At 35.3% G+C, this 15,593-nt stretch overlaps 1 protein-coding gene across 9 annotated transcripts in view; it reads right to left on the minus strand.

Moving 5' to 3' along the window:
* LOC137004300 (arf-GAP with Rho-GAP domain, ANK repeat and PH domain-containing protein 1) overlaps positions 1-15,593 on the minus strand; it is a 65,043-nt gene that overhangs the window by 23,069 nt on the left and 26,381 nt on the right. For all 9 annotated transcript variants that reach the window (XM_067364515.1, XM_067364516.1, XM_067364509.1 and 6 more), the window contains 10 exons: positions 14,423-14,505; positions 14,241-14,347; positions 13,884-14,048; positions 11,950-12,019; positions 11,448-11,568; positions 9,359-9,549; positions 8,327-8,433; positions 6,003-6,202; positions 4,155-4,240; positions 3,888-4,070 (listed from right to left, as the gene is read on the minus strand). In XM_067364515.1, the coding sequence (XP_067220616.1) occupies positions 3,888-4,070; positions 4,155-4,240; positions 6,003-6,202; positions 8,327-8,433; positions 9,359-9,549; positions 11,448-11,568; positions 11,950-12,019; positions 13,884-14,048; positions 14,241-14,347; positions 14,423-14,505 (1,313 nt within the window). The remainder of the gene's footprint in view (positions 1-3,887; positions 4,071-4,154; positions 4,241-6,002; positions 6,203-8,326; positions 8,434-9,358; positions 9,550-11,447; positions 11,569-11,949; positions 12,020-13,883; positions 14,049-14,240; positions 14,348-14,422; positions 14,506-15,593) is intronic.

A 15,593-nucleotide genomic window follows, 5' to 3' on the forward strand; every position in this document is an offset into this window, starting at 1 on the left:
ATGTGATGTGTATGTGTTCCAGTTACTCAACTGACATCACATGAACATTATAGAAAACCTTCCACTGACCAAACACACACATTCACACTTAATACACAAACACAAACACACTTTAAGACACACATAAACACTTAAAAACACACACACACACACACACACACACACACTTAAAAACGCACATACACACTTAAAGACACACATAAGCACACTTAAAACACACATACACACTTAAAAACACACATAAGCACACTTAAAAACACACATACGCACACTTAAAAACACACATACATACTTAAAAACACACATAAGCACACTTAAAACACACATACACACTTAAAAACACACATAAGCACACTTAAAACACACATACACACTTAAAAACACACATACACACTTAAAAACGCAAATACACACTTAAAAACACACATAAGCACACTTAAAACACACATAAGCACACTTAAAAACACACATAAACACACTTAAAACACACATAAACACACTTAAAACACACATAAGCACACTTAAAAACACACATACACACTTAAAAACACACATAAGCACACTTAAAAACACACATAAGCACACTTAAAAACACACATAAGCACACTTAAAAACACACATAAGCACACTTAAAACACACATACACACTAGAAAACACATATAAACACACACTTAAGTTCCGGTGTGTTCACTCTTAAAACCACACAAACACACATTCTCACTTAAAACACACTTAACACACATACACACTTAAAAACACTCACACTTAAAACACATTTAAACACATACACACTTAAACACACACTCTCTTAAAACAGACATATACACTTAAAACATATTTAAAATACACACACTTAAAACATGCACATTTAAAATGCACTCAAAACACAAACACACACACTGAAAACATGCACACTTAAAAACACACACATACACACTTTAAAACACATACACTGAAAACACACACACATGCACTCGAACACGCCTGAAACCAAACCAAACACATTTTAAACGCATCATCAATGCAGAAAATACTGCAGCAACTCACCCAGCTGTTTGACAGGAGGTTTAAAGTTCAAAGGTCACCCCTCGACCTCACTGAGTTGTATAGCCCTAAGCGCAGTGCAGAGCCGCACACAAACACACACTGACGTGAATCACAGCCGACTGAATGACAGAATGAGAGAATGAGGGGCGAATGAGAGCAGAGAGGGGCTATGTGGGCGGGGCCTACAGGAGAGAGGGCGGGGTCAGATACACCACTGCACTAGAGCCAGTGATTATGACATGTGAGCTGTGGGCGGAGCCTAGTCACAGTCTGATCAACAAACCCACATGCAGACAGACAAACTGTCCCTCTCTTTCTCCTTCAGTCTGATTCCTTTAGTGCAGGAATTATTAAAAAAAATCTGTTCAAACAAAAATTAGATTATAGTAATATCAATAATACAACTTTTAAAAGGGAGGAGAAAACATGTTTTAGATCCTGAAGAAAAAACTGAAAAAATCTGTCTGTCTTCAGCCTGCTCTCATTCAACTCGTCTCTCTCTCTGTGTGTTTGTGAATGGTCTCTTTGTCTGTGTGTTTGTGTGTGTGTGTGTGTGATTGTGTTTTAGGAAGCAGATCACATCACGCTGTGATTGGTTTTGTGTTTGTTGGACTGCAGTGAAAGCTTCCTGTGTATGTGTGTGTATATATATATATATATATATATATATATATATACACATATATATATATATATATATATATATATATAGACATATATATATGTGTGTGTGTGTGTGTGTACAAACAAATGAATCATCTCATCAAAACATCACACACACACACGCACACACACACACATACTTGTTTTTGTGAAATGTGGGGACATTCCATAGGCGTAATGGTTTTTATACTGTACAAACCGTATTTTCTATCCCCCTACACTACCCCTACCCCTAAACCTAACCCTCACAGGAAACTGTGCACACTTTTACTTTCTCACAAAAACTCATTCTGTGTGATTTATAAGCCTTTTGAAAAGTGGGGACATGCTGAATGTCCTCATATTTCACCTCTTTTTGTAATACCTATGTCATACCCATGTCATTATACACATTTGTGTCCTGATATTTCACAAAAACAAGTACACACACACACACACACACACACACACACACACACACACACACACACACACACACACACACACATATATCAGTGTTCATCTCATAGACACAATGTCTCATATACTGAAGGTGATGATATTAGATAAAGCCCAACACTAACCCTGAACCTCACATTAACCAGGATATTATACACTTATACATGTCACAAATAATGTTGTGTCACAATAACACACACCACAATAAACTAACTAACAGAAGATTAAATAAAACTGAAAGATCACAAACTGAAAACTCAGCAAACATAAGTCAACGTAAAACTTTGAGATCTGACCTCCAAAATATTTACAATGTGTTTGTGATGGTAAAAAATAGCAAAGCAACCAAACAGGTGTCACACTTTACCATCTAACAGGGGACCAAATACATTTTGTTTAATAAAATCACTGTTCAATGTATAAAGTGGTAACCTGCAATTGTTACCTTACAGAGCTATTTCTGCTTGATTTAAAGCATAAAACTTAGTTATTGACAAAAAAAACCCAAAAAACACTCTAATCAGATTTTGGAGGTCAAAACTCAAAATGCAATGTTGATTAAAAATCTTCAGTTGGTTCAATAACTAAAATGCAATGTCAAAAGAAATTCAGTTCACATAATTTAATTGAGCCAACTGAACATTTTTCAATGCAGCAAGTCAACATAAAACAATAAAATCTCCAAAAAAGTTCCCCTATTAGATAGTAAAGTGCGACACCTGTTTGGTATATATTAGTGTTGTCAACGTTAACAACGTTAACGTATGTGATAAATTGTTTTCAGTTTAACGCATTAAAAATATTTAATCCAGTTAACGTAGCATCCTCTGGCTAGCATTACAACATTTGATCACACTCTTATTCATTCAAATGCATTTAAACCATTCAAGCGCACCAAAAGAGAATGCGCTGTCTGGGAATGTCCTCACACACACACACACAGAATATGGAAAGATGTGCACCAGTATTGTGCACAAAGACAACGCGCCAGAATCGAGCTCTCTTTCGAGCCTGAACGAACAATAACACACACAATAATGCCAAAAATATCCATTTTGTCGAGTATCCTCATAAGAGCGGCCTTGATTTATTAACATAAACAAAAGTAAAGAGTTGTGAGAAAGTGGGACATGTGTGAGATCCACATCATGTGCAGCAGCTCTTAAAGTGACAGCAGCCAATGCTGTCTGTCAATCAAAGAAGAAAGGTAACAGAGAAAATTACTCAATGCTGTTGACTAAAGAATTTTAGTAGCTTTAATAAGGATTAATCTATAATTAATTTAGGCTATAACTTATGCAGTGCAGACTGTTTGATAACTTATTTCTGTATATTTCCTGTCTAGACAGGTAGGAAGAGCACAGGTAAAAATGACATTTATAATGGGTTTATGTCAGGATTGTTTTAAGTTCATTTAAATTAAATGTTTTTTTTAAGCCTAATGATAGCTTTCAATTACACTGTAATGTTGAATTTCTATAATTCATGTTTAAAATTTCAATTTCATCGAGACATCAGTATTAGTATTATTGTGAAGGATGTTTGTCTGTTCAACTTTGATGTGGATTGAAAATATGCAACATTGAAAATGTCTTTCCAAAACAATTCCTAGTGATATAAAACGGCTGAGAAATATCCTTCACAGCTTTGATTTCATTAACAAACAATTAAACATCCCGACTGCGGTCTACACTCATTACACATGCTGGATGTTTAGACTTCAGCGGTTCAGACTTACGTTATTGAGCTCTCTCTGGTTGCCGAACAGCGGGTGATATCGGCGGTACTTGCCCTCGCGGTATTTTGCTGTGATGAAGCGGCGTCTCTCCTCGCTGCTGCTGTTCAGGGTCAGTGCCTCGCTGGGCGGGACGTTCGCCGCCCAAAACTGATTGGCTCGCTCGTTTCCTAGAGTGAGGAACAGCTGGGGACACGAGGATGGGACGTGTGAAAGATGAGAGTGAGGGCATCAAGAACCACAGAAACATCAGGAAAACACAGGACGTACCTGAATTAGATCTTCAGTCCAAACCTTCTTGTCCATTTTGAGACTCCGTACTTTTGATATACTCGGACCGAGACCACGATGCTCTCCTGTCACACAGACAAAACTAGGGCTGCATGATTTGGCCAAAAATGTGTGAATATATATCAATTTTGCTATCAAATAATATTAATAATAATAATAATAATTATTATTATTATTATTATTATTATTATTATTATTATTATTATTATTATAAGTATTATTATTATTTTATTTCAATAGTAATATTTCTATTTTGTTTTTAAATTGTTCTTTATTAATAATAATTATTTTAATTATTATTAAATATAAAAATATATAAAAACAAAATAAGAAATATTTATTAAAATAAAATAAATTTGAGTATTTAAGAAAAGTAATATAATAATAATAATAATAATAATAATATTTGACATTTGTTTAATTTCTTCATTTTCAAATGTTAAACAATAAAAAAAATTAGATTTTTCAGATAAAAATTGCAATTGTGCTTTAAAACGGGATTTTAAAAAAAAGGTTTGCTGTGCTTGATTGTACGGCTGCATGATTTGGCCAAAATTCTGTGATGATACATCAATTGTGCTATAAAATAATAATATTATTAATAATCATAAAATGTATTATTATTAATAAATAAAATATCAAAATTACTAAATAAAAATAAAACAAGAAACAGGGGTGCAAACTCATCAGGGGTGAAAAAGGTGACAAAAATAAATACAAAAATAATAAAAAAACAAAAAAAAACAAAGCATATCACGGAATATCTTGTGTGTGAAAAGGTACACAAAAAACCTTTTTAATTATGTTGTAGTTATGATAGTAAATCTGCATTCATTGGCAAAATAGTAATGTTAGTAGTGTGTTTGGAATAAAAATTACACTAGCAAACATTAGATTTGGTGAAAATAACACCACCAACTTTAAATCAAAACAAAAGTCAGCCACGTCAGGCTAATTAACAGTTCCAAGCTTGACATATTACTGAAATATTTAAAGTTTATCATAACGTTTAACAGATGCCATAATGATTTTAAGATATAAACATTTTTTTTTGATACCATAGATTTCATTATTCTGGTCACCAATGTCAATATCACAAAAAACTACAAGCCTAAATAAATAAAACTCAAGCTCACTGAAGACAAGTAAACAGTTAGTGATGAAATAAGAATAAGAAACTAATTACAAGCAATAGGACAAAAAAACTACATGAGAACAAATAAATAATAAATGTTATAAGCACTGTATAAATTAATCAAATGTATAAAAACGCAGCATAGTCTTCATTGTGTAAATTAAATATTTACTCTTATTAAAGTTACAAAAGTGGAACAGTCAAGAGCAGTGAGAGACTTTTTCTCTTTTGTCGTTTGATTAATATGAATGACAGACAGCAGGAAAATCAGACAGCTGTCACTTTAAGAGCTGCATTATAATGTAACACGTGCCTTTAAATGACTGTTTACGAGAATACTTGCAAAGATGGCCATTTTGACACATACACGATACATGTATGTATATTTAACCGTTCAAGGGCAATAAAGTGGCAAATATAACTCAATAAAACTCTGTGAGCAGATGCGTCTCTCAGACAGCGAGAAATGATTTGTCTTTTGCTGCTGACTGCGATTCAAAGGCTTAAAATCGCTTGTTCTAAACTGCAATGCTAAAAAAAACGCATGCAAATGATTTTTGTGACCATGCACTCATGGCTACGCTTCACTCTGAACAAACAGCAATTGCAATTCCGGTTTAATTTTGATCAATTGCACAAAAAATTTTTTGCTCATGACTGGTAAGCTGAAGTTACTCATGATTGGTTGTTACCTGCACATCGCTTGCAGAAAACAACAGCCAGGTTGATGGCCGCCCACTCGGGTTTGGCAGCGCTGCAGTCCGCACACATCTGATTGGACGGCTCCGTCCAGATCTGCTCGGCCACTTCATAATTGGACAAGGCCTCTTTGATGGAGTTGCGCATCGCCTCCACCCACTGATCCTTCAGCTGGTCTGTATCCGCTACAAAACTACAGACACAGACACGTTACAGCGCTCTTCTCCATCTCATCAATCACTGCTGCCATCCGAACACATCCGAATGTCATTTCCTTGCACTTCTGTGACATGCGAGACAAGTTGCTCTCTATCCTCAACATTCGATTCCTTCTGATGTTCATTCATGTTCATTCATGTTTCTAATGATTATTAGATGGCAGGAGCTAAAAATGTTTAGAGGAGTTTTGTTCATGCATGCAACTGAAAACAGCAATAAGTAAAAGATTTTAGATCTCAGAAAGCATATCATTAGCAGTTAAAAGAGAAATTATTATTGTCAGTCCAGCACTAGTGTCACTCAGGTGATATGATTAAAATAACGAAAACAGCTGTTTCAGACAAAACATTTGGTAGCTGAAATTTTGGTGCATCCCTAATTAATTTAGTATTTATTAATATATTATATTGGCTTTTATTTTTATATTTTCAGTTTAAATGATTAATTTAGTTTAAGTTTTAGAAGTTGTTATGTGTTTTTATCACTTTTTGTATTTAAATTCTTCTATTTAGCTGTAGTTTATTTTTCAGTTTCAGTAATTTCAACTTTGATTAAAATTAGAATGTTACATTGGAAACTTAAATAAATTGAATTTAAGTTAAATTTTTGGTAACACTTTGTAATAAGGTTTCATTTGTTAACATGAACTAACAATCAACAACACTTCTACAGCATTTATTAAAAATGAACTAACTAACATTAGTTAAGCACTGTAAACTAACATGAACATTTTTATCTACTAACATTAACAAAGGTTAATAAATGCTGTAAATGATATTACTCATCGTTAGTTCATGTTTAAAGGATTAGTTCACTTTTAAATAAACTTTTCCTGATAATTTACTCTCCTCCATGTCATCCAAGATGTCCATGTCTTTCTTTCTTCAGTCGAAAAGAAATTAAAGTTTTTGATGAAAACATTCCAGGATTATTCTCCTTATAGTAGACTTGAATGGGCACCAGACAGTTGAAGGTCAAAATTTGTTTCACTGCAGCTTCAAATTGTTCAGAACAATCCCAGATGAGAAATAAGGGTCTTATCTAGTAAAACCATCGCTCATTTTCTGAAAAAAATTTTAAATTATGTAAGTTTTAACCAGAAATGCTCATCTTCAACTAGCTCTTCATCTTCTTCTCTATTTGAATTCCAGCAGTGTAGATGCTGCAAAGCGTAATAGTGCCCTCCACAGGCCAAAGTTTGAACTAATTTTTATATGCAATATGCTAGTTCAATAGTATATAACAATTAGTTCAAACTTTGGCCTGTGGAGGGCAGTAACACACTTAGCAGTGTCTACACTGCTGGAATTCTAATAGAGGAGAAGAAGAGAGCTAGTTCAAGATGAGCATTTAAGGTTAAAACTTATATAATTTTCAATTTTTTTCAGAAAATGAGCACTGGTTTCACTAGATAAGACCCTTATTTCTCATCTGGGACCGTGTTGAACAGTTTGAAGCTGCAGTGAAACTAATTTTGACCTTCAATTGTTTGGTGCCCATTCAAGTCTACTATAAAGGAGAAAAATCCTGGAACGTTTTCATCAAAAACTTTAATTTCTTTTCGACTGAAGAAAGAAAGACATGGACATCTTGGATGACATGGGGGTGAGTAAATTATCAGCAAAAGTTTATTTAAAAGTGGACTAATCCTTTAAATAATGAGACCTTATTGTAAAGTGTTCCCTTTCCATCTAATATTTATATTTGACTTCAGCTTTATTGAACATTTTTCGTTTGTTTCAGTTAATAATAATAGTAATAACACTGGCAGTGTGTGTTACATGGGTGTGAAATGCAGTGTGGTGTTAAACTGGTGCATTTGTTGAGCGCGTTCACACACAGATGTCACATCTGACCTTCAGATTCACCGAGCAGAGCAAAGGAAGACAAAAAGAGCAAACGAGTAAAAATATGCAAAACCACAACATCTGTGAGAGTCAGCACACACACACACACACACACTGTATTATATCTCACACACACACAGTTATTTCAGCTGGCCAGTGTTATGTCAGTGACTCAGTGATGAAACGGATGAAGATTAACTGAAAGATGAATGAAAGCAGATGGGAAGAGTCTAAATGAATGAGTGCGTCACCTGAATATGCGGTACGGTGTGGTCAGATCAAACGCTCTTCGATCCATCTCCTTCACATTACCAACATTCATATCAATAGAGGTGATTCCGATTCCCAGACGATAATCCTAAACAAAAACACATAAATGGGGACACATGAACACTAACAATACAATCAGACAAAAGAAACACACACATCCAAGAAACTGCAACTTTATAACAGTCCAGTCAGCAATCAAAGGGGTCATGAATTGAGAAATCAACTTTTCCTTTTGAAATGTAAGAGGTCATTGCACTATTAAAACATCCTGTAAGTTTCAGAACTCAAAACTTCCTTGTTAGCCCAAAAACAGCTTTCATTGAAACTAAGCTTGGCGTCTGGTTTCGGATTCTGTCACATTATGAGGTAATAGAGCGCCGAAAGACCGCCTCTGCAGAATCAGATCAACGCCCACTTCTCTGGCCCCGCCCACTGGAGCATTAGTGAGATGAGAAGAGCGATACAGGACTAAAATAACAAAGGATCCTAATGATGGGACAGTGATTATTTTCATCAATGTGAATGTCTCAGTTGAGCTTTATTTATTTGTATTCGGTTCATTTCACTGTGGATTCGTTGGTAAATCAGGCGCAAACAGACTTTTACTGTAAGATATGATTAAAGAACTGGTGAGAGTGCAGAAATCGACGAGATCACTGCATTCGTGTCTGTTATCGGCAACAGTGATCATCACTACAACCTAAATATAATGCTGTAATCAACACTTTTCATGATCTAGTAAAATCATCACAGTTCCAGCTCATTTCATATGCAAAGATGTCAGCGAATCACAGCTGTGGGCGTTTCACAGCACACACGCCCCTTAAAATAGAGCGATCAAATCAAGATGCTATTTCTCCTGCAGGAATACGCCTCAAAACTTCTGACATGTCCAGAATTTCATCGGAGGACACATATGATCGTAATGCTCATTAATCGGCGATCAAAGACTACAGATTTCAGCCTACGAGTCTTTCAGGATGTGCAAAATTGTGGCCAAAAACATGGTTTACCTCAGTGTTTTTGTAGAGGAAGACTTTATCCGCACACACCACCGTGTAGAGTTTGGAGCGCAGGCCGCGCAGCTCCAGATATCCCTTCATCTCGTAGTTCACGCAGGGGTTGAAGGTCATGTCCAGACTCGTCCGCGCCTGATACGACTTGACGCAGTTCTTCAACACTGCAACCCACTCGTTCCTGTCCACTGACACACACACACACACACTTCAGTTATTTAATTAACAGATTAGATGTCCTGCAAACTGTGGGAAAGTGTCACCATCACACTAGTCTCATGTATCTCATGTTTAAGTCATGTGACTTAAACATGAGATATTCTGTAGCGAAACAAGCTTAAAACATTTCACTCGCATTTGTAACTAAAACTGCGTGCGAACCGTATTTAGGAGTATGTGTGTGAGTAAAAGCTCTCGAGGGACTTAAACTCAGTTATAAGTATCTTAAATGATATAACAAACGTCTTAATTATCATTTTAAGAGGTCTTAAACTTGGGGACAGAAAACAGGACTCGTGATACGGCTTAATGTGATTATTAAACTTCAAAAAGCGTTGATTTAATTATATAAATATAATCGCTGCACACTCAAAGTCAAAACGCAGCACTGTTCTTAATCAGTGAATACTGTGCATTTACGCCAAACGATTGCGTTGATCTACTGTTGATGAATTATGACAACGTTTGCTGTATAGTAATATGTTTTAGATGATTGCAAGAGTGTTTTTCTCCCTCATATGTTTGAAAGAGCAGCTAAAGCAGTAAAAATATTTCAAAATAAGGGATGTTTCAGGCATGTTTATAATTATAAAAGACCCGAATGATGCAGAGCATATTTTTTGCTGGGTATTATTGGTATGAACCAGTGGTCACCAACCTTTTTAAGCCCAAGATCCCTGACTTTATGAAAGACAAGATCTACTCGATAGAAAAAGACAATTTAGATTCTGATTTATTTATTTATTTATTAATTTTTACAAGCAAATTGGCAGATTTTGATACTGGTTGCAGATATTTATTATTATTATTATTATTATTATTATTATTATAAACAAAAATACATAGACATTTCAAATTATAGGGAACCACTGCTTTTTAATCACAATCCAAACAAAGATGCTACACACGTTGCATCAGCAGTTGTTTTTTTATTTGAATTAGATTTAATTTCAAGATTAAAAGCAAAACACAACAGTCTGACTATATCTTTGTGAAATTATATGCTACACACACACACAAAAAAAAACATGAAACAAAAACAGCAGGCTGAATGAGACGTAAATTCACTCTCTGACAGCAGGTGGCGCTATGGAACAGCAGTGATACTGCATTTCCTTGGTTACCGCTGTAAACAAAGCTGAACTGCGCTAATAATTATTCAAAGGTAAGAGGAAAATAAAATGCCATTATTGACATCGAAATCTTTCTGAAGGCTGATCTCCTTTTAGAGATGCATTCACATACGCCCTCACGCCCAGATCAATATTTATATTTCCTTCCTATATTTCGAGTATCATGAACACTGAGCTGCTACAGAATTTTCTCCTCTTCGCGTCCATCATCAGCTTCTCTGGCCTCTTGTTAAATCAGACATGATCTGGGCTATTTACCCTTTATCACTGTCCCAGTAGCTCCCGAAAATAACAGAAAAATAAATACAAAAATACAGTTCAAAGACAGGAGAAATGCATTTTTGTACTCATATTTCTGATATTTTCACGAGCTACTGGGACAGTGATAAAGATGGACGGGTTGGCGTCCACTGGTATAAACTGTAATTGGCATTTATAATATACATAATTCCATAATTCCTAAATAAATACAGTATGAAGCTGTACACCTGGTTTTTGCTTGTAAATGTCTCTTTGTATCCCTTTATTAAAGACAAACAAATTATTAGTTTTCAAATTAGGAGCACATTGCTGCATGTCAAGCCCTGTGCTGTGTGTGTTTGTGAGGTCCGACATTCACATCAGCTCTGTTTCATCAGACCACAAAACCTCACAGATCTACAGTGAGTCTCTCATTCGCAAACACACTTTATCTGCTCTAAACAACATCAACAACACACACATTATACACTCACAGTCGCTCTCGGCTCGGAACAGGAAGGTGCGATTGTGCGTCACGACTTCAAACTTCTGATCGCCCACATTGACCACGGTGGTGATGGACATTGTTGGTATGATCCTCTTTGAGTAGATGTCCTGAGCACAAACAACAAACACAAATGTGTGTTCAGCAGCGGATATAAATGTCACTGGTGATAAAGGACATGTGCGGTGAGACACATTCATCATGTCCGTTCACATGCCACAGAGAGTTTGATTACTACTAAAGCACTCTAAAGTCACCATTAAATAAATCAACAACTATGGAATACATTACAATTGATTTATCTGTGCACAACATTATTGTGTTATGTTCCTGATAATCAGAATAACTTCAACCATCCAATCAATGCAAAATCAAGCCCTACATTTGTTCTTGTTTGCAAAGCCATTTCACTCGGATATACAGCACAATAGGGAAAAACGATGAGCACAACTTCCTTTACATGCCAACTTTATCAAATCAGAGTCACACACCTTCTCAGTGTCGAAGTATCTCAGGTATTCAGCATCCAGTTTGACCCATCGTCGCTGGTAGATCAGAGACCTGTAAATAACACAGTTTATTATATAGCACTTTATGCAATTCAGGGCTCGCCATTAAGACTTATCATGTGCTTGTCAGAGTAAAAAAGTTGCTTGTCTTATTTGTAAACATAATTTATTCTGAATCAGAGTTCTATAAGCTTTGACATATCTGTGATATTTACCCTGAGGGCATTTTTTACCTTTATAAAGGGCATTTTTTAATTTTGGGCCATTTTAAATTCTTAAATTTGATCAATAAATTCAATTTAATAATAAAAAGAAAAAAGAATAATAAAACACTGTTACCATTCAAATTAAATAATTTACACTGAAAAAATACAACTGCATTAAATAATATTGAGGTTGTTTTAAATATTTTGGAAAGAAAAAAAATAGATGTAAAAAAAACTCAAATGTACACAGTAAAATACCATAATATACTGTAAAAACAATGCATTCTAGGTATTATTTGTCATTTTTGAGAACGTAACCTATAGGCTACTTTCTTGAAAACGCCAAATAATATTACCCATGATGCATTGTCATATAGAGAAGTAATATATTGCGAAAACAATGCATTCTGGGTCATATTAGTCCTTATTTGTTCGAAAATGACAAATAATATTACCCATGATGCATTGTAATATAGAGAAGTAATATATCGCGAAAACAATGCATTCTGGGTCATATTAGTCCTTATTTGTTCGAAAATGACAATATTACCCATGATGCATTGTAATATAGAGAAGTAATATATCGGGAAAACAATGCATTCTGGGTCATATTAGTCGTTATTTGTCGAAAATGACAAATAATATTACCCATGATGCATTGTAATATAGAGAAGTAATATATTGGGAAAACAATGCATTCTGGGTCATATTAGTCGTTATTTGTCGAAAATGACAAATAATATTACCCATGATGCATTGTAATATAGAGAAGTAATATATTGGGAAAACAATGCATTCTGGGTCATATTAGTCGTTATTTTTTGAAAATGACAAACAATATTACCCATGATGCATTGTAATATAGAGAAGTAATATATCGGGAAAACAATGCATTCTGGGTCATATTAGTCGTTATTTGTCGAAAATGACAAATAAAATTACCCAGGATGCATTGTAATATAGAGAAGTAATATATCGCGAAAACAATGCATTCTGGGTCATATTAGTCGTTATTTGTCGAAAATGACAAATAAAATTACCCAGGATGCATTGTTTTGATGGTTTATTACTCTTTCAATGGAAAAAAATGTATTTTACTGTGTAAACTTGTTTGTTTTGTTTTTTTTACAGCTATTTTTTAAGAGTGTATACTATAATGCCAGTAGGTGGCGGCAGGTGACCATCTTAATGAGGGAGTCACTGAATCATTAATTCAAATGATTCTTCGTTCAAGAATGAGGCAGTTGTTTATGAATGGATCATTGAATCTTTGACTCAAACGATTCGTTCAATACGCTGAATCACTCAGTAAAGTGCTGCTGTGGTTCTGCTGTGATCTTTGGAACTATTTTCGCTGCTGAAATAAAACAAAAACTGTCAATATTGCATCTAAAATTTAAGTGACTTAATATTAACCACTTGTTTATTGTATGAAATCAGTGTCACATTCACTTGTTCGGTCAGGCAATTAAATGTTTCTTTCACTTGCCCTTCAGAGAATCCACTTAGCCGTTAATGTCGAGCCCTGCAGATTGCTTCAAAGAAAATTTACACTAGTTATGAAAGCCAGATTGCAGCAACTTCAAATATTTTGTTCTTTTGAACATTTGGTAAGGAAACATTGCTTTATTTGCAAATGTTTTAAACCATATTCCAATTTTGCACATTAGTTAAATTCACAGCTTTGGATGGAAACATAACCACACACACCCTTGAGGAGGATTCTTGTCCAACCAGCCCATTTTAATAACCGGGATGCTCGTGGAGGCGAAATCTTCCCGAGGAGGCGACGCACTAACACAACCTGTGGTTGGCAGGTAGATGCTGTTCTGACTGCTGGAGATCGAACCGAAATCATCAATCCATGAACCCCGTCTGAGAAAGAGACGGATAGGAGAGGTCAAGAAAACAAGGAAGTGTTACATTATTACATTGCAACATGACATGAACTTCTCATATTGCCAAATCCACTAGAGTCTTACAATAACGCTGCAGGGACATACACATTTGCGTAGTCGCTGACCGCAGAAAAAATAAAAATTATTTTGTGCAGCTGCTTAGACTCACTTCACGGACACGGATTGGTAACAGTCGGTGTCGTCATCCAGTAGTTCATCGTCGCTGCACAGGCTGCTGTAACGGGATTTCGTCACCTTGGGAACCATCAAGGACATCTATTGGAGGAAACAGCCGTCAATCATACAACCTACTGGACCAATCTGAGGTGTTGAGAAACACTCGTTACGCACCTTGCTGGCCATGTCTATGAGTTTAGCGTCTCTGCAGGGCTCGCGGTCGTCATATTCATCCGAACTTTCCCCTGAATCCAACTCTACAGTGAGCAGAAGAACAGAGTGAGGGAAAACAAGACGATTAACCAGAGATGACATATCAAATGAGACACTGCATGTGTTTAGAGCATTTGTGCTCTATTATACAGTACATTTCTGTCTCCCAGAATGCAATGGTCTCAACTTGATTTTCCAATTCCAGTATGATTAATGAACCGAAAGGAAAATCATGATTTTTACTAGAGATGAGCCAATGTGTTGGCCAACATTTGGTATCGGCTGATAAAAGCAATTATTTTCGCCCATCGGCTGATTGTTTAAAAACAGCCGACGTTCAGGGACGATTATATCCTGTCAATCAAAAGGGGGTGGGAAAAACGTGTTCAGGCTGCAAATCTCGTGTTGAATTTAGTGCAAGTTAACGCGAGAATAATGCATTAACAGTTAAAAAGTGTTTGTTACAACAGGCTCCATTTGACCCTGTAAAGAGCTCTGTGCTTTGATACTTCTGATAAGAAACAAAGAAACAAAGTCTGAAGCTTTCAAATTGTCCATTTTATCACAAAATTCAAACAATAAATGTTGTTTTGGCGCGACAGATCACTGTAGCGCCTTAGTTCAAGCTTAGTCTTTACTACTACTTATAGCATGAAAAAACGTGAATGAACATCAGAAGGAATGTTGAAAGATACAGAACAACTTACTGAAATGAATCATGATTCATGTAATCCATCAATCAGTGTTTCAATCGTGAAACGATGTCAATAAATCAGGGATGCAATGATATGAACATTTTGTCCGATACCGATAACTGATAATTCTTAATATTTGCATAAGCTGATAACTGATATATTGGCCGATAAATCTAAATCCCATTTTTATATAATTTTTGAGAGCCTGATTACAAAAACAAAAGTCTCACCATTGAAAGCCATGTCCCAGGCACACAATTATAATGATGCTATTTTATATGTAAGATTTGAGCTGGACATGTTGCACTTAACTGTATTTTCCATATTTCAAGAAATTCAAAAACAGCGCGCATCTGAAGTTACTCAGCCTAAGGAAATAATCGGCTTTAATATATCATGTATATATATATATATATATATATATATATATATATATA

This window comes from Chanodichthys erythropterus, chromosome 17 (assembly GCF_024489055.1).
Source record: "Chanodichthys erythropterus isolate Z2021 chromosome 17, ASM2448905v1, whole genome shotgun sequence".
NCBI lineage: Eukaryota > Metazoa > Chordata > Actinopteri > Cypriniformes > Xenocyprididae > Chanodichthys > Chanodichthys erythropterus.